We start from the raw sequence: 22,084 nt of genomic DNA, 5'->3' as shown, positions 1-22,084 counted from the left end.
CCCTGGTTATAAATCCTGCCCTCATATCAGCTTTCACTCGATGCTCCCTCATCTGCCCTCCACCCTTTCTTTCTTTCTGAGTCTCTTCCCATTACTGGAACATTCATCAATATAAAAAATTCCACTGGCTCCACTGTGACCCCACCCTGAGCCAGAGGCTGCCTGCTTACAGCACCAGCAACATTTTAAAAATCCACAGCAGCGTTCTGGGTTTTTTTTTTTTATTTTTTTTTAATTACAGCTCGGCTGCTGGCAGGCTCGGGGGTAGGATTTGCATCTGTTACCTGCTGGGAACACCATGTGCAGAGCTCTGCAAAGGATGCAAAGCTGCCTGTGGCCTCCGCTTCCAGAGGGGCAGGACAGGGGGGGCTCTGCCAGCGCCTCTGACTGACAGCCCAGCTCGGAGGAGCTCCCGGCTCTCGAACCTGACTTAAAGCTCAGGGGTTTTGTTACGTTGTCAGGATCGTGCACTTAAGCTTTCTTCAGCCATTACTAAAGCACCATCTCATCCGCCACACGCTAAAAATCACACCAGGGATTTTAGGACACCAGGACGCTGAAAAAAAAATGTGTTAAAAGGCTTTGGGACGTAATTCAGTCACCAGCCCTTCCCCGGCAGTTTGTTTTCTGTCTTTAGCGTCCACCTGAATCCCATTTGGGGGCTCTTCGCGGGGAACCCGGGCACTGGGAACGCATTCACCACAGCAACCACCGCAAACCCTTGGGTGAGCACCGGGCTCCCGTAGAGAGCCTTTACAAACACGCATCTGGCCTCGCCGAGGCAGCTGTGACCTCCTTTCCCCTCACACCCACGGCTCTCCACGCCGAACCCGTCCCCATCCTCCTTCCCTCCCTCCGGGCCGCTGCCCCTCAGCCCTTCCCGCCCCAAGAACGAGGGCGGAGGAAGCGAGGGAAGAGCCGCCCCCCTCCCTTCCCCTCACTGCGCATGCGCAGCCCGCCGGGCCCTTGCCGAGAGCCCCTCCGGCGCTAGGGGGCGCTGCCGCCTCCCCGCGCGGGGCCGTCCCTGGCGGGCGTGGGGGTGGGGGGGGCGGTTCCCGGATGATGATGGCGGCGGCGGCGGCAGTGGCCGCGGTGGCCGCGGGAGGTGGGGAGCGGAGCAGCACCCGGGACCGGCTCCTGGCGGCGCTGGAGGATCTGGAGCTCTTGGCCAGGTACCGCGTTCCGCCCGCTCCGCACCCCCGCACCCCGGGGAACGGGATGGCAGAGCCTGTGACGGGGTGCGGCGGCAGGAGCGGGTGCCCCCGGGATCGGGGTGAGGGAGGAGCGGCCTGACCGCGTCTCCCGTGCGGCTGCGGGGCGGGAGGAGGGCCCGGACCGAGTGTGGGATTTTTCCTCCTCTGGGGCCGTCCCCATGCCGGCTCCTGTGGGAGAGGGGCCGGAGCTGCGCCCCGGGGCTCGGCCCGGCCCTGCTCGGCAGCTCTCAGCGGGTGGGAGAGCATCGGGGGCACTTGAGCTCCTGTTCCAGAGCAGAAGGAGAGCTTCCTCGTACTCCCACTTGGCGTTTCTTTCTTGGTTGACATCTGCGCTTCTTGTGAAACCTTTTTTTTGGCTTTTTATTATTCGTTAAAAGTCATGCCCAAGTCAGAAAATTTGTCAGTGGTTTCGCATGATTGAAGCTGTTTGGACCATTGCCGGTGTTGGTGTTAAACTCACTCAAAGCCGAATGCAGAGCTTGTCTTGGGAGTGCTCACTCACTCGTGCTCACTTAGTCCATGCTCTTGAGATTGGACCGCAACGGTGGTTCAAGGGTTGGACTCGATGGTCCCTTCCAACCTAGCCAGTTCTATGATTCTATGACTGCTAACCCTCGTCCCTGTTGCCCACCGTGTTCTGGAGGCACAGCTGGCAGTGCAGCTGAACTGGTTCCTAAATATTTTCCTCCTCTAGAGGAGAGCAGGAGCTTAGGAAGACTTTTTCAAAGGAAATAAATAACCCATACTGGTAAGGTGGCTGGCTTGCTCTGTATGATTACTACTGGTAGAACAGGGATAATATGTTGGTCAGTTGCTTTTGTTGTTTCTGGCTAGGTTTTATTCCCATTTTTAGATTTTGTTGGGACATATGGATTGCTGGAGAACATGTGTTTTTGAAAAACAAACAAACAAAAAGAAAACAAAAAGAAAGAAAAGCACTTTTGCTCTTTATCTGAACTAGTATTCTGGCATAATGAATCCAGAGCAACTTTGTTTAGTGAATCTTCCTGTTGATCATCAAAGTGCTGTAGCACTGTGGAATGAGGCCTTTCACAGTCATGGTATAGCTTTGGTGGTAGGGGAAAAACTAAGCAACATGTTTAATCTGTGGCCTTTGTTTGGTCTTCATCTCTGCATTATTCAGCAAACAGAGGACAGAATGACAGACCTCCATGACATCAGTCTTGGTGGTGATAGTTGCCCTACCTAAAGCAACTGCTTTATTTGCAACTGCTCAGTATTGGTCAGGTAGAATGAAGCTTTGATGATAATGACAAGTTTCTTTATTCTCTAATTATTTTAAATTATTCTAGTGTTCAGGAGACATTAAGAGATATAGGTAGAAGTGCTATTTAGAGCTTTGCTGGTGAGAGGCTTTTTCACACATTTTGGAAAGTGCCTGTTCTCATTTTAAGGTTCTGGCTCAGCTGTACCTCCTCCTACTTGAGCTGCTTGCACTGGACTAAGCAGAGGATCAGTACTCTTTTAAGTACAGTCCCTTCAGATAGACAGTTACTCACACATAGTGTTGCACTGCCATCCTTAGCCCTAGAAGCCAAATAAGTTTGCTAAATTTACAGAAAATGCTTCTTTGTATTGTGGTCTTGTTTAGTGAGTCACTGCTGAGGTTTTAGGTGGCTTTTCAGAATGGTGGCAAGGTAGATGAGTACCTAGAAGCATTGATCAATATGTTTATTTGAGAAGGACTTATAACCTAGCACCAGAATATGGGCTTTTTATTATTTTTGTGTGTTATGCAACTAATATACGACTGTGGAAATACATGTTGTTACAGAAATACTGTCGCAAAAAACTCTTCAAGAAAGCATAGATTTAATTGTCCTAAACTCAACGTGAAATGTGCTCTGTTGGAAAAAATGGAGAAGTAGAATAGTGAATGCAACTTTCATGCCTTCTTGCAACAAAGGCAGTAGAAATAGGATGTGAATGCATTTCGTTATGCTGGTTCTTTTTTCAGTTTCTGCTTAGATTTGTGTAGTTCAGTTTGGCAGAAACTTAGCACATTTCATGAGTACAAATACAGATGAGCACTTCATGAGCTCAAAAAAGGAAATGTGCTCCAATTATGAGATTACTCACAGAATTACTCTTCAGGGGAGAAAGCTCTGACAACACTCTACTATAAAATACATGAATACTTCCTTAATAATAACAGTACTCTCACAACTTTGAGATTACTTGGTATGATTTACAAACAATGCCTTAGAAAATTGCACAGAGTTTTTCTTTCAGGGAACTAATTGAAATTTTGGCAATTTCAAGAAACCAGAAGCTTCCACAACCAGGAGAGGAGAGTCAGGTAAGCTGAATTTCTAAACTGTATTTCTTTGGTCAAGCACAATGCTTTACTTCTACTCTTTTCTTTTTTACTTTCCATCTCCCTTTATCCTTGCCTATACTCAGACTTTGGCTCTGCTACAAAGGCATTCTTGGTTTTCATTTTGTTTGTTTGTTCATTTATTGTATGCTGCTTAGGCCGTTTCTACAAACAGAGGAAGAAATAGTTTCATTTTCCATGCAAAATATTCCAGTGGATCTGAGAGGTGTTCTTTGCAGCAGGGTTGAGGGAACATTATTGGGGCTAGTTAAATTAAAAGTCTAACAAAACTCTTGTTCAATAGATCCTGGAACTGCTGATTCAGAGAGATGGAGAGTTTCAAGAGCTAATGAAGCTGGCAGTTGATCAGGGGAAAATCCATCATGAAATGCAGCTTTTAGAAAAGGTAGTAGAAAAGAGGGATAATGATATTCAGCAGCTGCAGAAACAACTAAAAGAAGCAGAGCACATACTGGTAAGTTCATAATGATGTATTTGAGCATTTACTTGTGAAAAAGGTGGTTCTGGATAAACAGATATTTTGTTAGTTTGAGAAGATTTTAATATTTAAAACCTCATAAAACCTCAGTGTGGTTTTGTTTTGTTTTTCTTTTTTTTCTTTTTGGAGTCAAATCCTAGTTACAGTTATTAGTTACAGTATTTAGTTTTGGTTTATAATGCTCATTTTCTTCCAAACCTACTTTATTTCTTTTCATTTCAAAAATGTTCAGTGAAAAGTTTTCTCTCTTAAAATGCAACTAAATGCAGGGTTTTATTCACAGAGATGACTTTATGTCAACATATACAAATTAAAGGTGCGTTGAAGGTTTGGTTTAGCTTATTTGTCATTTTTTTACAACTAGGCAACAGCTGTTTATCAAGCAAAGGAAAAACTGAAATCAATTGAAAAGGCAAGAAAAGGTGAGTATCATCACGATTGTACATACTACATAAACACAGCTCAAGTTAGGATTATTATTTGGTTTTTTTTTAAAGTTCTACCATCACATATTTTGGATGCTTTGGGTGTAAACAAGTATGCATTTCATTATGAACTTACCTATAGCCATTTCTTCAGAATAAAGTTAGGAATTCATTATTTTTTTGTGGCAAGCATAATATTAAATTTAAATTCAAGTATTCAGCACTCTTCTTGAACTGGTATTAGTAGATCTGATTACAAGTGTCAACAAATTGCCTCCTTAGATCTATTGAGGAAAGGGAGAGAATGTCTGTGTGCAAGTGCCTTGTATTTGAATGACTGACTGGTGGTGATACCAGTTTGTATTTGTAGCAATTCATGCTTTTACTCTGTGGCACTTATGAAACTAAACTGAATTATTTTTTTTAAGCATTTTCTTAGTGTTTGTTTTAGTGTCTTTTGTCATTTTGTTGCACTTCCTTAATCAAAATTGAGGAATCTCACTTTCTGTTGGCAGGCACATATTTAGAAGGGCTGCAACGTGTGTGCTCTACAATAAGTAAACAAAAAAATTCTTTACTACAGAAAGTTACATAGTAAAGCAGGTGCTGAGGTTTTCATACAGTTTATGCTGGTCAAGTACACTGCTTAAAAGATTGGTTGTTTTTGTTTCAAGTTGCAGTTCAGTTGAAGAACTGTTGCTGTTGAAAGTGTACCAAGCTCATTCACTTGGAAGCTTGTCCTTGCATCATCTAGGAGTCCTCAAAGCAGTCACTGCATTTAATATTTGACAAAAAGACATTACCAGTCTTTGTAATATTGATGCCCAGTATTCTGAAGTAATTGAGGACTTTCCTCCTTTTCTTTCAGGTGCCATTTCCTCTGAAGAAATAATTAAATATGCCCATAGGATCAGTGCTAGCAATGCTGTTTGTGCCCCTCTGACATGGGTACCAGGTAACTACCATGCTCACATCAATAAACATTTATTTTTTTTAATAGTAAAGCATCATCAGTATCTTATCTTATAATCCTCTTATATAGTGAAAAATGATGTGGTTTATTAGAGTAACATTCTTTTAAGCATCTGTATCTCCTGTTTTCAACAAAAATGGATATCCAGAGTCCTGTTGACTTCAGGTACATCTTCAAAAGGCTATGAAACTGCTTCCATTACTGACTGGCCTCCTTTGCTCTTCTTTGTTTTTCCCCTAAATGTTGGTCCCAGCAATAGGTAAAAACCAAGTATATTTAAGACTTTTCCATGTGCTCAGTCGGATTGCTGTCTGCCCTTTACAATATTCTTTACAGGGGGTGTTAGTAATCAGTGGAGTCAAGCAGGGCTTTCAGCATGTCAGGTTTCAATTATGGAAACTATTCTTCTTGTATAAAATAAGAATTGGGTGTTTTGAAATTCCTGTCCATGCTGATTTGTTGTGAAATAGCAGGGAGAGAAAAAAATACCATCTTCTAAAGATAGTAGGTTTTGTGGTGATGTTTTTTAACATGTTTTTTCTGCCAAGTTTGAATAAACAAAGAAAGCCTAAACAAAAAATACCCTTGAGTTTTAACAAAACAATTGTGATGCTCATTGCTGACCCAAGCAATCACTGTATGGTGGGTTGCTTTTTTTTTTCAAGAAACTGGGCACTGAAAAAAAAGTATTTGCCAGTCAATTGTTTATTTATAAACATTTATGTGTTGTGTTTTTGTTTTTAAAGGGGACCCACGTAGGCCTTATCCTACAGATCTGGAAATGAGGAGTGGTCTCTTGGGTCAGATGAACAACCCCTCCACCAATGGAGTTAATGGACACTTGCCAGGGGATGCACTTGCAGCGGGCAGACTGCCAGGTAAGAGAAACTTGGGTGGTTTTTTTTGCTTTTCTGTATTCCTTTTCATAGCAGTTACACATTTCCCTTAGCAAAGGCAAATCAGAGTTAAATAATGAATATTATGGCTAACATTTGTTGCCTAGTAATGAAGTTCTAGTAAATAAATTTAAAACTAGAAATTGTATAGTAAATCATACTGCAGACACTACAACTGAGCCCATATAAGTAACACTTATTTTGTTACCCTTCACTTGCTGTAAATTGCTGTAAATTAGTGCTGCTGAATCATATTACAAAGAAGCATTTTCAAAGCAAACGTTTTTTAGTGAAGATGACAAATGTATGTAATTGTGAAAGCTGTATTTGGAATAAGTTTGTCAATCCCTACCTTCCTTGGACCCTACACTCTATAGCCAGGCTGTTTGCTTTGAAGTTCTGGATGGATAAGACATTGCAAAGCTGGTAGGGTAGTACCTTGAGTGTAGGAGTTGAGCTTTAATCTCTTAATTGCCTAGTGAAATGGACACTTCCCTTAACTTTAGTGGGATTCATTCATTAATGCTAAATAGAATTTAGCAGTAAATTATCAGAACTCAAATCAAGAATTCAGTGGAGCATTACTCTACTATGATAAGACTAAATTATGTATCCTGAATCTGTTACTGCATGGAGGCATGTCCTGAGAATGCCAATTATGGGATGTAGTCCTTTTAGAGAGTTCTAATTTGGAGAAAACCTTTAACTTGGAATGTTTGTGGTCTACCTTAAGTATTTCTTTATCTAATATTTTCATCTATTTTTTTCATACTGACCAGGGGATGACCATTTTAATTTCTAACAGTAGTTGTGAATGTTAAGTCAGCTCAAACTGTGCTTTGAAGGGAAAAGCTCTGTAGGCATATACAGGGTTTTGAAGTGGAGTGATGAGAGATTACAAGCTACCTACATAAATGTGCCTTTCAGGCAGAGCAGGCTTTTGCAGTGACAGAATGGCTCCATCATGAGATGTTTTCCAGCTGTTACTGGAGGATTTAATCCATCCAAAATTTAGGAAGGATTTTTAAGATCTGTCGTGGTTCAAGGGTTGGACTTGATGATCTCTGAGGTCCCTTCCAACCCAGCCAATTCTATGATTCTATGATCTGTCTTCTTGATTTTATCAATATACAAAGCCAACAGTTGACTGATTATGCCCCTTTTCTCCAGATGTGCTCGCTCCTCAGTATCCTTGGCAGTCCAGTGATATGTCAATGAACATGCTACCTCCTAACCATAGTAATGACTTCCTGTTGGAGCCTCCAGGACACAATAAAGAGAACGAAGATGATGTAGAAGTTATGTCCACAGACTCTTCAAGCAGCAGCAGTGACTCAGACTAGGCTCGAGAGGGAGGGGCAGTATCCTTAGCAAACCTTTCCTGTGGTGAAGGTAGGGTCGATGCTGTTTGCCACAGACTACAATTTTTTGCTCTTCTGGTGGCCTCTGTACAGGTAGGATAACAGCTGGCTTAGAAATAGGGTGACTGATATAAACCCATGGCCTTTAGATATTTTTTTCCATTGTTCAAATAAAGTGACTGGGAGCTTTCTGCTGGAGAAATGTCAAATTTCCAGTGATTATGTATATGTGTGAATGTGTATGTTTGCAAGAGACGTGTGTGTATATATTTACTATACATTAGATGACAAAAGTTCCTGGGAAAAAAGGTGTAAGGGGAATCCCCTTGTTATGTATGTTACTAAACTTACTCTTTTGAGGATAACCTTTTTTTATGGCACAGAAATGAGACATGAAATTTGTAATTTTAATATCTTTTTTGTTACTGCCTAAATCTTATGTTCTTTATCATCTGTGTGCTGAGACAAAAATACAGCAATAAGATGTAAAAAATTGTTTGTAATTATTGTAATATATCGTGAATTATTTGTCATAAATAAACTCAGCTTTGATGTAACTTTGTTTCATTTAGCAAACTTAAGCTACCTGAGTTACTGTGTAATTTTAGTATTCAGTACATTTTATCTTGGTATGGGGTTGAATTCTAATTTAAATTCAGTGAAGTTTGCACTCCAAGTTTCCCTTTGCAGAATTCTAAGTCAGTATTAGAAGTAGCTGAGCAGTCAGGAACTGGGAGTCTGTCCTTCTCAGCTGAGCTTTATCAGGTACATACATAACTAGGCAGACCCTGAGGCAGAAACATGGACTGCCTGTTCACAAGACTTCACCAGTACTTTGGTTAAACTTCACCAGTACTTTGGTTAAGCATCCTGGAATCCTGAAGATGACATGCTTTGGGGTATGCTCCAGGTTCAGCTCCTTTCTGTTCAAAGTGCTCACAGATTCTTTATTCTTGTCATCAGTATTCTTTTCAGTTCTTTGAACCTGGTGATTTGTTCACTTCAGCTGTTGCATTTCCTGCCTCAGATAAAATGTTCTTTCATCTTTCCAAAGGTCTTTTCCTTTTCCTTTTCCTTTTCCTTTTCCTTTTCCTTTTCCTTTTCCTTTTCCTTTCCTTTTCCTTTTCCTTTTCCTTTTCCTTTTCCTTTTCCTTTTCCTTTTCCTTTTCCTTTCCTTTCCCTTTCCCCCTCCCTTTCCCCCTCCCTTTCCCCCCTCCCTTTCCCCCTCCCTTTCCCCCTCCCTTTCCCCCTCCCTTTCCCCCTCCCTTTCCCCCTTCCCTCCTTCCCCTCCCTTTCCCCCTCCCTTTCCCCCTCCCTTTCCCCCTCCCTTTCCCCCTCCCTTTCCCCCTCCCTTTCCCCCTCCCTTTCCCCCTCCCTTTCCCCCTCCCTTTCCCCCTCCCTTTCCCCCTCCCTTTCCCCCTCCCTTTCCCCCTCCCTTTCCCCTCCCTTTCCCCCTCCCTTTCCCCCTCCCTTTCCCCCTCCCTTTCCCCCTCCCTTTCCCCCTCCCTTTCCCCCTCCCTTTCCCCCTCCCTTTCCCCCTCCCTTTCCCCCTCCCTTTCCCCCTCCCTTTCCCCTCCCTTTCCCCTCCCTTTCCCCTCCCTTTCCCCCTCCCTTTCCCCCTCCCTTCCCCTCCCTTTCCCCCTCCCTTTCCCCCTCCCTTTCCCCCCCTTCCCCTCCTTTCCCCCTCCCTTTCCCCCTCCCTTTCCCCCTCCCTTTCCCCTCCCTTTCCCCCTCCCTTTCCCCCTCCCTTTCCTTTCGTTTTTTTTTTTCTTAAGGATTAATTTTATGATAGCTACTCTTCCCTTAAGTTGCCCTCTGATCAAACTAGAAAACTAATGTGATCTGTTGATCACGGCAGTTACAGGTTTCTGCTCTGCAAAGAGGCTTCCTGAAGAACAGATGATTGTTCTCTCCACTTTTCTATTCCGTAGTTTCCTCATAGGAAGTGTCTGATAAATCAGATCCTTCTTCATTTGCTCAATCTTTCAAATAATATTGCTGGCAGTAGCACTGCCACATGTGACCAACATAGACAGAAGTCCCCTAAAGATGTAGAAATGAAAAGGACACATAACACAGGGAAGTGTTTTTTTAAAAGAAATGGGGAATTTGGTTTTGTCTCAGGCGTTTCTTTTGGAAGTATGTTCAGTGTTATTAAAATTTCACCTCTATTTTTCAGTTTCAAGTTACTCATATCCTTACATATTTTAACCATTTTTTTGGTATAATCTTATTTTTCAGTGTTTACCCCAAATCTCTTTATAGACAATTATATTTCCTGTACAACTCAATCCCAATACACCTGCCCAGTCATCCTTGCCTACTCCTGTTCTAGTTCACATTGTTTTTTCTTAAACATATGTGATCAGACTGACACACAGTATCACAAAATGCAGTTTCTTAATGCCTTCTACCATGGGATTAGTATTTTCTTCCCTACATGTGTTTCCCTTAACACGTTATGACACAGCTCACTGGTCTCTTTTGTCTTCTCATTTGTAAGGACATGCTTTTCATAGAATCATAGAATTGGCTGGTTTGGAAGGGACCTCAGAGATCATCAAGTCCAAGCCTTGATCCACTACCGCTGCAGTTACCAGCCCATGGCACTGAGTGCCACATCCAGTCTCTTTTTAAATATCTCCAGGGATGGAGAATCCACTACTTCCCTGGGCAGCCCATTCCAATGTCTGATCACCCTCTCCGTAAAGAAATTCTTTCTAATATCCAACCTAAACCTCCCCTGGCACAGCTTGACACTGTGCCCTCTTGTCTTGCTGAGAGTTGCCTGGGAAAAGAGACCAACCCCCCCCCCGCTACCCCCTCCTTTCAGGGAGTTGTAGAGAGTGATGAGGTCTCCCCTGAGCCTCCTCTTCTCCAGGCTGAACACCCCCAGCTCCCTCAGCCTCACCTCCAGGACTTGTGCTGGATCCCTTCACAGCCTCCTTGCTCTTCTTTGGACCTGCTCCAGCACCTCAATCTCCTTCCTGAACTGAGGGGCCCAGAACTGGACACAGTACTCGAGGTGTGGCCTCACCAGGGCTGAGTACATGGGCAGAATCCCTTCCCTGGACCTGCTGGCCACGCTGTTCCGGATACAGGCCAGGATGCCATTGGCCTTCTTGGCCACCTGGGCACACTGCTGGCTCATGTTCAGCTTCCTGTCAATCCAGACTCCCAGGTCCCTTTCTGCCTGGCTGCTCTCAGCCACTCTGTGCCCAGCCTGTAGCGCTGCTTGGGGTTGTTGTGGCCAAAGTGCAGGACCGAGTACTTTTCTTGGAAGGAAATACAAATGGAAATAATTAAGTGATGGAAAGTGAGATGTACAATCTACCCAAAATTCTTACATAGTTGTATCAGTATTATTAACCAAAATATTATGAAGGTGGGTGATTGTTTCCAGACACATATTGTTCAGAAGCAATGACTGCTTTTTCTGGATTGTTTGGTAGGCTGCTAAAGGGTTAAAGGGGACCAATGTGTTGCATCTAAGAAACAGGTAAGAAGACAGCTCTGCCCACTGTTCAGACTCTGGATATAAGATGCGCCCTAATCAGTGCTCCAAACAATACACTGTTCCTCAGTATCTTTCTGAGTGCTGGAGAACTGTAATGTCCTTTTAGGTGAATTCTGTCTCATACATGCAATTTTGCAACCCACAAAGTTTTAACTGTGTGTTCTGTTATTCAGGGCTTATATGTGTACATAATATTCCTGTTTAGTAAAAGTACTGAAAATCAAAACAAATAACATTTAGTTGAAAGGACTCAGTCTTAGCAGCCAAAAAATAGTGAGAATCAGACTTTTGGGTGGAGAGAGGGAGAAGTACAAATGTGTGACACTTTCAAAACAAGTTAAGTTAGGGATTGCTGACAGCAGATTGCAGTAAATGCACTGTAGTCATTTAATCAATGCACTTAGAAAGGATACTGAAACCCTGACATATGGAGATACTGTTCATGTCCTCATTTCAGTAATGACCTGTCTATTTACAAAAGACAGAATGAATATTACCATTAACAGTAACAAAATATTTATTGCATGACAGATCATTTTACAGGGATGCCCATTTTCCATCAGGAGCTAGATGCCTTTTAAAAGTTAAAATTGTACCAAACTGTTTTAATTTTAAAAAAAATTAATAAAAAAAATTAATTATTGTATGGGGCAGATGGAGAGGACATCTGTCAACTCTTTCTACAGCCTTTTTATTGACAGCTGAACGGAATAATTTTCAGTGTACATAAAGCTGCACTCAGGAAGAAAATCTCCACTTTTGAATAGAAAAAATAAGCTCTCTACAAAGATCTAGTAGTAAAGGAATTTTCAGTGATATTTCCATTGCAAAACTGCTTTACAACATTCTCTTCTTCACTTCAAAGAATATCTGTCCTAAGGAAAGTTGCACAGATAGTACTTCAGATTCTAAGCAGAAGGCTTCTGATGGTCAGTATCACTCTCCTCTGCAAAATACCATTTTCATTTAAGAAAATGTATGTGCAAAGAACTTTAAACCCTTCAAACTATTATAAGAACTGACAAGTCGATTAATAATTTCAGACAATTTTAATCTTTCAATATTGTTTCTGCTTTATTTAAAAGAAATTAAAGGTATTTCAGAACATTTTGAACAATGGGTATGCCCTAACAGGTAAAAGAACCCTGAAGAGAAAAAATGAGCCAATTTGTGATTTTTAAAAAAAGTCTTATCCTAAAATTAATTGCTGGTATCTTAATGACTACAGATGGAACAGAATTAAATTTGGTTAGATTCTAGAAAAATTAAAAGTATAAACTCATTGGTTTTTTATATATCCTTGTATACTGTGATTTCATTTTCTACCAATTCAGTCATCTGATCATATCAAACTGAAAATTTATTATGCTGTCATATCCCAGTAGCCATACAGAATTACACCCATCTTTGCTGTAAACCATTAAGAGTTCAGTAACATGATCAGGAATTGGCATCAGCTGCAGACACCTGAACTGCTTCTGCAGATAAATTCTAATGTAACCGAGGCTGCAAACAGAACTGAAATGAAGGGGGAAGCAAGCAGGAATTTTCATTCCCTACAGGCCCCTGTGACTCTTTCATGTTTATAATCCCCCAATTTTCAAGTATATATTACTGTCTGCAGGAGAACAAGGCCTAATCTGGAAAATGTGACTTTTGTTCATGATAATATCTTTACTGAAGCTAAGAGACAAGGCTAAAAATTGGTCCAAGAGTTACAATGAAAGGAAAGCAGCATGATGTACAAGGTAGTTTTAGATTGGAAGCAGGAAGGGGGCCTAAATAAATCAGTTTCTCTTGGGCCTAATGCAGCAACTGTTTCCAAATGAGTCAGCTTGTAAACTAAACTTCAAAAGGGCTATTTATCCATAAAAAGATTAACCAGACAAAACACTAGGTTTTCTGTAAAAGAAGACATTGTTAACCACTAAAGCCAGAAATAGGTCTGGAAGGAGAGACAACTGTTACATGAGATACAGTGGAAGCACTGAAACATTTGGCATCTTTTTGGCTGTGGGAAGCGTAGCATTTCCACACGGGCAGAATGAGCCTTATGTATCTTGTTCTCTTTTACACCTAAAAGGCATCTCTGTCCTTTGGTGTGTTCCATAATGTACAATTAGTTTTTACCCCAGTTGGTGGCTTCCTGTGTAACCCTTGAGATGATCGAGCTCTTCTGTAAAGGGATTGTAACCCTGCTCTCTTAAACAGCGTAAGGCCCAGAACAGTTGGTCTGCTGGAGGAAATTCATCCCACTTCACCCATTCCCAACCTGCAGGGAGAAAAAAAATGGCAGAGTGTAAAAATAATGATGCCACAATTGTCCCTCTGCAATCCTGGGTGAATTGAGCATAAATTGCCAATGCAGATTCAAAGTATCTTTTGCAGTCATTTGAAATGTATTATTTAATACGTTAAACATTTGAATTTAATGTAAGTATTTAAAATTAATATTCTTATTATTAAGTTTATTATAGTTAAATGTATTATTTGCTTGGATCTCTGAGGTCCCTTCCACCCTTCCAACCGATGCCATTCTATGATTCTCCTCCCCTCAAGTCTTGGCTCTGCTCGAAATTAGCGTTTTAAAATACAATCGGAGAATCTGCCGAGTTGGAAGGGACCTATCAGGACCATCAAGTCCAACTCCTGTCCCTGCGTAGGGCACCCCAAGAACCACCCCATGTGCCTGAGAGCATCATCCAAGCGCGGTGCCGTAACTGCTTCCCTGAGGAGCCCGTTCCACTGCCTTTTCCTCACAACTCTAGAAAAAATGTACCCGTGGCCGCTCCCCGGCCTCATCATGTCAATAAGCGTGAGGCAAGAAAGAGAAATGGGAAATAAATGAAGCTGAAACGCGCTCAGACGCGTATGTTGACGCAGCCGGGGACGAGAACCGCCGTAGCGCAGCTCTCCGTCCCGAGGAACCCGGACCACGGCTCCACTCCCCGTTCCACCCATCCTCGAGTGCCACCCCTCTGGGCAGGGGGTGGCCCTCCTCCTCCCCCCCACCTCCTCCCTCCGCGGACCCTCCTCACCCTCGTTCTTCTCGGGTTCGCAGTTGCGCGGTTCCGCCCCTGGCTCGGCCTCGCCCTTCATGAGGACAGTGACGTAGTGGTACCGCGCCGCGGTGCACACTGAGTTGACGGCGGAGGCGAAGCGCAAGTTGCGCAGCGGCAGCGCCGCCTCCTCCAGCGTCTCCCGCGCGGCGCAGTCCGCCAGGCTCTCCCTGCGGGCGGGGAAAGGGGGGGGCACGGCGCGGCCGCCTCAGCGGAGCAGAGCAGAGCAGCGGGAGGACAGGACCCGGACCGGGCTCCGGTTCCGTGGGTGACGGGAAGGGGGTGGGGGTTTTAGGGATGTTGCTCGGGGCTCCTACCCGAACTCCAGGTGTCCTCCGGGCAGCTGGTAGGTGCCGGCCCCCAGCGCGCCTTTCCTCTTGCCCAGGAGGACGCAGTTGGGGTGCGCGGAGCTGGTGACCACCACCCCCACGCCGATCCCGGGCCGCGGGGGCTTCGCCGCCTCGGCCATGAGAGCTGCCCGGGGAGGTCCCGTTGTGTCAGGAACACAGCGGGCGGAGGCGGCTCCTCCGATAAGACCGAGAGTTGGGTTATGGGGACCGGTACCCGGAGTGGGGACGGGATTTGGGAGGGCGGGAGATGCGCATGCGCGCTGCGGTGGCGGTGGTGATGTCCCGTCGGGGACAGGTGCCTGTCAGGGAATGAGGGGACTTCTCTCGGCTTTTCCCGCCTGTCCCTCCCCGCGGAGCAGCTTAGGGGGAGCCATGGCTCCTCTCCTCACCCGGGTGTGTGCCCACAGGCGGGCCGGGGAGGGAGGCAGGGCTCGGGGTTTGACGGCTCCGGGTGTCACTTGTGAGGGAAGCAGCTTTCCAGGAAGGCTCCCAAGAGGCAGACATCCCGCTTGCAAGGAGAAAGGGCTTTTTCTGCTTCTGTTTGCCTCAATGCAAAGGGCTGCTGAGGACACGGAGAACTGAAAAAGCATTTGTGCAAGTGGAGGGGGCTTGAAAGCACTCGGTTTCTTGGAGGGCAGGGTGCTGGTTGGCCTCTGGCTGTAGATCTGTTCAGAACTTGAAAAGTGGCCCTTCTTTGGGTTAACCTACAGGTCCTGCTGGAGGAAGAGTCTTGACTGAAGTGCCACTCAGAAATCATTAAACTCGTTCTCATTAAAAAATAATTTAAAAATAAACCTTAGCTAAGCATAGATCAAGAGGCAGAATAACAGTCTGGCTGGTGGAGAAGAAATCAGGATTTTTGCTTTGTCACAACAAAGACATGAAGTATTGTTCCTTTATAAAACTTAAAATGAGCTTTCCTAGTAATGTTTTGAAGTTTAATATATTTAATTGTCTCAATTTCTTCACTTTATGTTTGTGGTTATTAAAGACTAATCTGTGAAACTAAAACAGTTTTGTTGACTGAATTATTCTAATCTGTTTCTCTTCAGGATTTATTTTGGCTCTGGGCATGTGCTCAGAGGTTTTGTATAGATCATGAAGTAAATACATGTGGGGTTTTTTTTAATGTGATGGTGACTCCACTGAGAAAAGAGATTACAACAAGCAAAAAGTGACAAACTACAAGTCCGTATTCTACTATGGTTGTATGTTGAAAAGCTTGCAGGTTTATATCCTTGTAAACGTGTTTATTTACATTTCATTTGTCAAAGTTCTGTGAGAGAAACAGCTCAAACAGGACATTTAAACCAACATATGTCTAGGCTGCTATTGGAAGAGAGGCACCTGCTTTTCAGACCCAACCACTTGTTCCTCATGCTTGCCCTGTTACTGGAGTGGCTGTGCAGTGAACTGGATCAGTGAACTGATCTGGCTCAGAAGAAAAATGAAAAATGCCAATGAATTTGTTCTCTAGCATGCTGTGGGCAGTGCAGGGAGGGGATGAGGCAGAGCTAGAGCAGATTAAACACAGCATGAAGCTAAACCTGACTAAGCAAATGGGGAATTATATTTTTTTTTTCAATAGGATGTATTCACTGATGGAATTAACAGCTCAGGTACATGACTGATAAGAGTTGGTACAAGGGAGAAGGGAACAAGAGTGATGGGACTAAACCATGCCAATGACAGGCCAGATTTATGTCAGATTAAAACTACTGCAGACATTCCTCAACAACACACATAGAGAAATGGGGACAGAAAAGCACTGTGTGCAAATGCTGCTTGAAATGCAGCTACACAACCGGAACACATCAGTTTCTCTGAGAACACGGTTCCCTCACTCTGGAATTTACTCCATATTCACATTTGCTTGGCAGAATTATGAACTGGAAGAGGTAAGGATTATGTTTAAGTATTTTACATTGCAAACCTGGCATTCAGAAGCTGGGTGGAACGTGACAGCAGTGCCTGGTACCAAAGCCTTGCCAGCAGGCTGAATGAAGCAGGAGCTTGCAGCTTGTATGGATTTCCCCTCCCTTGAATCCAAGCAGGTGGTTGTTATCCTGAACTCTAATACTGAAATTGTTTACTGTTTCCTCATTTGTGTTTTAGTATAAAGATTTCCATGACACCCTCTGCTTCCACTAAATTGCCATGTCTCATAGCATAAATGATCCCTTGCTGTAATGTTACAGCTGATAGAAATAAGTACATATGTTGTTTTTATGTTCACATGTAAATAAGATCTGATCACAGACATAATAAAATCCTGCAATGCTTTATTTTTTTTATGTAAATCAGTAATGTCCTGCTGCGATTTTAGTTGGCTAGAAAGTGCATTTCTGCCCTTATCTATTACTGTGCAAAGAGCTGAGCCTCACCTAAGAAAGCAGTGCCAGGACTCCCTTGATTTGGGAGCTGCAGTGAATCTCCTGGAGATTGACTTTTACCTGCTTGTGCAGAGCACTGGAGGAGGTTGCTTGGAGAGGCTGTGGAACCCAAATCCCTGGAGAGGCAGGGACTGGACAGAGCTGGAAGTGACCTGCTGGCAGCTGGCCCAGCTTTGAGCAAGGGCTGGCATGAGGAGAGGAGGAGAGGTTGGAGCAGATGGCCCTCAGAAACCCCTTCCAGCCTCAACTATTCTACGATTCTGCTCTGGCAGCAGGTAAGATCTCTTCTGACAAAATTAAGTACTCAGTATTTGCAAAAATACAGAAAATAATCAAAAGGTCTGCATTTTTTGATTTAAATAATGATTTTACTTTTCAATTTCATGGAAGCAAATATCTCCTAGCTCTGATACAAGCAGCTACACTAATTTGAAGTCCATTTATCTCCTTAAAGACAAGAAAGGATGACAGTTTTTAAACCACAGAGGCCTGGATCTGTTGATCCTGGGATGTACAGTGCTACAGAAATAAAAATGTGGAGATGATTTTTTCTTGTGGAGACACCAGATACAGTTGAAGTTGCTTAGTAGTTTCTAATTCCTTGGGTTTAGTAAGTTTACTAACTAAGCCATAAGTATTATCCCATAAATTTATCTTTAAAAAATAGCCAAAACACTTAGGAAGTAATAATTTTCATTTTTATAACTTGTGCAGGTCCTCTGTGATAACATCTTGCACTGATTTTTACCTGCCATTAGACAGTGTACTTAAGCCTGAATAATAAGCTTTTGGACATTTACCCTGAGCTATGTAGCTCTGATCTGATTTCCAAAGCTCGGTTAGGATTCAAACCTAAAGATGCAGTCAGTGCACTGTGATGATAAAGAACAGCTTCATGGTTCAGTGCTGCAGTGTTTATCCAAATTTCACTGAAGGAAAAGAAATGAACTTGATCTGCCTCCCAGAACTCAAAAAGTGGAGGAAAAGAAAGACTTGATGATGTGACAGGGTCACTGGTTAGCTCCCTGGTGGCCTGACTTCCTTTCCAGGCTTTGCATCTAAACTTGGTCTCTTCTCTCTCCACAGCTGTCAGGCAGAGACTAGAGTTTCACTGCTAGAGAAACTTCTTATCAGGAAATCTGTGCCATAAAAATCAGGCAAGGGCTCATTTTATAATCTGTGTGCCACCGGCCCACCTGTCAGGGTAATTACTGATTTGATGGAGTGACCAACAGTAGAGCTATGGAGCAAAGAAAAGAATGAAAGACTGCTCACCTCCAGCTGAAATACTGGAATTTTCACAGAAGAGTGTTCAGCTTAAGAGTTTCCATATAACAGAAGGGAAATTTTGAAGAACTTGGTCTACTTTGCCTGTGCCTGGACATTGGTTTTTATGATAAATTTGTGATCTACATAATTTTCCATAATCCTGGCTTCACATTAAACTCCAAACAATGATTTTTCATTACTTTTTAATATCAGAATTGATGAGACCTAAAAGATTTTCTACATTAAGTAGTTCCTTATCACAGAACAGAAAATCCTTGCTTTTGGTATCACACTTAAGAAAGAGCCTAGATGAAAAAAAAAAAAAGTTTGATTCCTATAACCTTCACTGACTATCATGAACTCCTGTACTTTTTTAAAGCAGCATTTTTTATATATCAGTGATGGAATTTTTATTCATAGCTGGTTCCATTAAGAGTACCTTTTGTCATCAATAGGTACTGTCAGCCTGGAAGTGGTCACTGAGTTCATAATAATTCATAGAGATTCATGGTATGCATATACAAGAGCAAAAGGACAAATGAGAACTGTACTGCCACAAGAGAGTCTTACTGCCTTCATTGCATGTTAATTATTTCTTTGCTCTGCTCTCTAAAGATGAGATTGAGTCATCAGAATGAATGTAGGTGGTGAGACAATTCTGTTTTATTTGTAGCTCTGCCATTAACAATTTAAGTGACCTTGGGCAACCCATATGCTGGCAAAGAGAGACTGTGCTTCATCTTCTAAGAAACTTCTGGTCATATTCAATCCCAGGACAGCCTAAGACAGAAAAATGTAAAGGTGTCCATTAGCTGAGGACAAAAATCCATAAGGACACTACCTGGTGGTCCAGAGTGGGTGCCTGGAGTGTAATAGGCAAGAAATCATGACAGGCCTTTTGACAGCTCTTGAACAGCTATCTGTGGCTCAGTGACTTCTCAAGGCAAAGGTGCCTTCTGTGTATTTCCTAACTCTCTTCTCATTTCTCTTTAAACTTACCAAGACTCCTCTTAAGCCTATGTAAACTTCCACCATTTGCAGCATCTATGGCAAGGTGCTCCACAGCTTAACTACAAACTACATAAAGAATCACTTTTCCAAGCAAAATTCTTGTGCTTACACTGAAGCTTTCACCTACCAGCCTTCTATGATGTTCTCCAGTTCTTGTACTGGGAAAAATGCTGGTGCTACTACTGTACCCTGAAGGAAATAGGGCACCCATCCAGGCCTGAAACTGCATATAAAACCCTGTTGCAAGGACAAGTGAAGATGTCAGAACCCTTGCAGGGACTAACACTGGAGCACCTTCAGGGAATACTCTGGATTGCCTTTTCTGTATGCTGGTCATTGGAAGAAGAGCTGATTATAACCTGATTATTATTGCAGATGGGTGCAGTGGATAATTTCATGTGATTAGATGCCCCTGAAGTTCCACTTAGCAACCTGCAGTTTGTCCAGACTCAATCATGGCAGGAATCCTGCAGACAAGCAAATGCAGAGAATTCACTGCCTGCAGGATATGCTATGTAAAACAATGTAGACACCACTGAAGGATTATTCTCACTTTGCTTCAAGTCAGGGTTTTTTTGGCTCTGATCTTGGCTGGCCTGTCAGCTAAAGCATTTTACTCACTTACCATACTGAAAAAGGGGATTCCTTGCCCCTCTCTTCCACTAAAACTGTTCTGGAAAGCTCAGTGAAATTTTCTAGATTGCTTCTGGGTTGCTTTCTAAGCCCCTGCTAAATATATACATATATATATATATGGCTTTTTATCTTGGGACATTTCTACCCTCTACCTCTAAAGCCTTGGCAGAGGCTTTGGCTTTCACACTCATATGTTTTTGTTGGCAGGACCCTCTGTCCTAATGTTTTTCAACTTACATAGCATTCAGTGGAGCTTACACGGTTTGGGAAGTAAGTCAGATTTTATCATTGTCTGTGGTAAATCCATAATAAAACAAATTCATATCTATTTCATAATGCCCAAGCCTTCTGGGATGCTTTATTTGGCTTCAAACAGCTGCCAGTCTGTTAAAACATCTTTGCTCCTTCTACCTCATTTGCAATGTACCTTTTTTCTCCTTCATAACTTTAAATACAGATTCAGAGGAGGCCTTGATCCTGTGTTAAAAAGTTTATTGTGACATAAACAGGAAATCTCACAACTTCAAATTTCAAGAAGGAAGGAATTTATATAAGTTTCTGGAGATTTAGCAGAAGACCTAAATATCTATAAGAATTCTACAGTGCAATTTCCTTTCCATATATGTCTGGTATTGAATAGGCTGAGCCTACACAAACCTGAGTTACTTTACCCAGGCTCTGCAGGAATTTGCTTCATGGTAGCCAAGATCATTATCTTCTCCTCTTTATCTAAGAAAGCATATAAAATGGAATGTGTAATTTCCAAGAACTGGTGTTTTTAAGGCCTGAGTTTTGTTAACTTTCAACCAGCTTGTTCTGACAGTCTGAGCTGGATGGTGGCTCTGGTGTCAGATAAATTCACATGTTTTTACAATAAAATCTGTTAGAACAGTTCTTACAGCTGAGAAGGAAATCAGACGATGCAACATCAAAATAATTAAATCTCTTCATATAGGTGCTTATCAGACTATTGATGGCAGCAGCAGCTGCCACAGTATTTCTAGAAGTCCTTCAATTTTTCAAGACCATATAACATTTCTTGTTTTGACTTGTACAAGACAAATCTTCTTCATCTTAAAACTGGAAGAAGTCACCCACAGTGTGAAGATGATCCAATAGTATTTGTACTTTGACTATCTTACAGCTCTTGGCAAAGGCAAGAATGATACCTAAACCCAGAGAGATTGGTGTAGTGAAATGAGGCAGCCAGGTGCCACTAATTGCCAGGGAGTGAGCATGAGCTTGTGTCAAGCCCACCTGTGCCTAATTAGGGTGGGCCCCCACTGCGCATGAGCAGGACCAGGGGGCCAATAAAGGCAATTAGTGGCACCTGGTTGCCTCATTTCACTACAGATTGGTCCAACTATCTTGAAGTAGCAATCAACTGAATGAGGATGTAAGCCTGGTTTTCTGACCTGCAGCTTGTACTGGTCTCTGAACAGTAGCTTTGGGCTTTTAAACCTAAGAATTTAAATTTTGCCACGGATTTGTATGTGGAAATGACATACAAGTACTGTCCTGTGATGGACCCACAGGTGGGTCTAGTGACAAGTAAAGCACCACTGTGTGTACAGTGAAGAGGTAACCTGGTAAAGAAAGAGCAAGAAGTTTAAATGTGCTTTTTTTCTTCTCCTTTTTCTTTCCCCTTGTGGCACAGGAAGTCTTTTATCAGCTGTGGTGGAAAATTTGGATGGTCTATCAAAATGTTACAGGTTCAGTGACATGTACTCCTACCTTGCATGTCTGAGTACCATAGGTGCAGGTCTACACATTCTGTTGAGCTTGCTGCATTGTTAACAGGTGACAATAACACTAGGACAGAAAAGAACCAGAAGTAAAATTGTTGAACCATGGCTCCTCTGTCTTCTGCAATACTTGCCCAAGGAGAAGCAATGATAGTGTACTTTCAATTTCAGAGCAAAAAAAATGCACCTTTTCCAGTTATTGGGTAATTCCAGTTATAAAGCTCAAGAATCATAGCTCCAGCATGGCTTTTCTTCAGATCAGATCTAGCTTTGACATCTGGGATGTATGGAAGTAACTGCATATTTTCTTATTATTGGTAGAGGACAATTTGCTTCGTTTTCCCATCCTAATACTCTTTTCCTAATTACAGTTTCCATAGAATCAAAGAATGGTTTGG

At 42.7% G+C, this 22,084-nt stretch overlaps 2 protein-coding genes across 3 annotated transcripts; one reads left to right on the top strand and one right to left on the bottom strand.

Moving 5' to 3' along the window:
- Nucleotides 1-1,050: 1,050 nt before the first annotated feature.
- On the top strand, nt 1,051-8,257 carry MED4 (mediator complex subunit 4). Of its 2 annotated transcripts, none has more exons than XM_030452761.1 (7): nt 1,051-1,172; nt 3,468-3,534; nt 3,857-4,027; nt 4,416-4,473; nt 5,345-5,431; nt 6,196-6,327; nt 7,516-8,257. In XM_030452761.1, the coding sequence occupies exons 1-7, from the start codon at nt 1,060-1,062 to the stop codon at nt 7,686-7,688; spliced, it is 801 nt and encodes a 266-aa protein (XP_030308621.1). In that variant the 5' UTR covers nt 1,051-1,059; the 3' UTR covers nt 7,689-8,257. The 2 variants fall into 2 exon arrangements, with proteins under 2 accessions (XP_030308621.1, XP_030308632.1); XM_030452772.1 differs by having other exon boundaries at nt 1,058-1,172; nt 3,454-3,534; nt 7,516-8,242.
- Nucleotides 8,258-11,763: 3,506 nt separating this feature from the next.
- Nucleotides 11,764-15,145, bottom strand: NUDT15 (nudix hydrolase 15). Its single transcript, XM_030469365.1, has 3 exons — nt 14,600-15,145; nt 14,262-14,452; nt 11,764-13,495 (listed from the first exon to the last, which is right to left on the bottom strand). Exons 1-3 carry the CDS (start codon nt 14,749-14,751, stop codon nt 13,350-13,352), a joined length of 489 nt encoding a protein of 162 aa, XP_030325225.1. The 5' UTR covers nt 14,752-15,145; the 3' UTR covers nt 11,764-13,349.
- Between the last annotated feature and the right edge of the window lie 6,939 nt (nt 15,146-22,084).

Source organism: Calypte anna, chromosome 1, assembly GCF_003957555.1.
Source record: "Calypte anna isolate BGI_N300 chromosome 1, bCalAnn1_v1.p, whole genome shotgun sequence".
In the NCBI taxonomy this organism is placed as follows: Eukaryota; Metazoa; Chordata; class Aves; order Apodiformes; family Trochilidae; genus Calypte; species Calypte anna.
The sequence above is the reverse complement of the archived record's forward strand: the minus strand, read 5'-3'. Positions and strand labels throughout refer to the sequence as shown.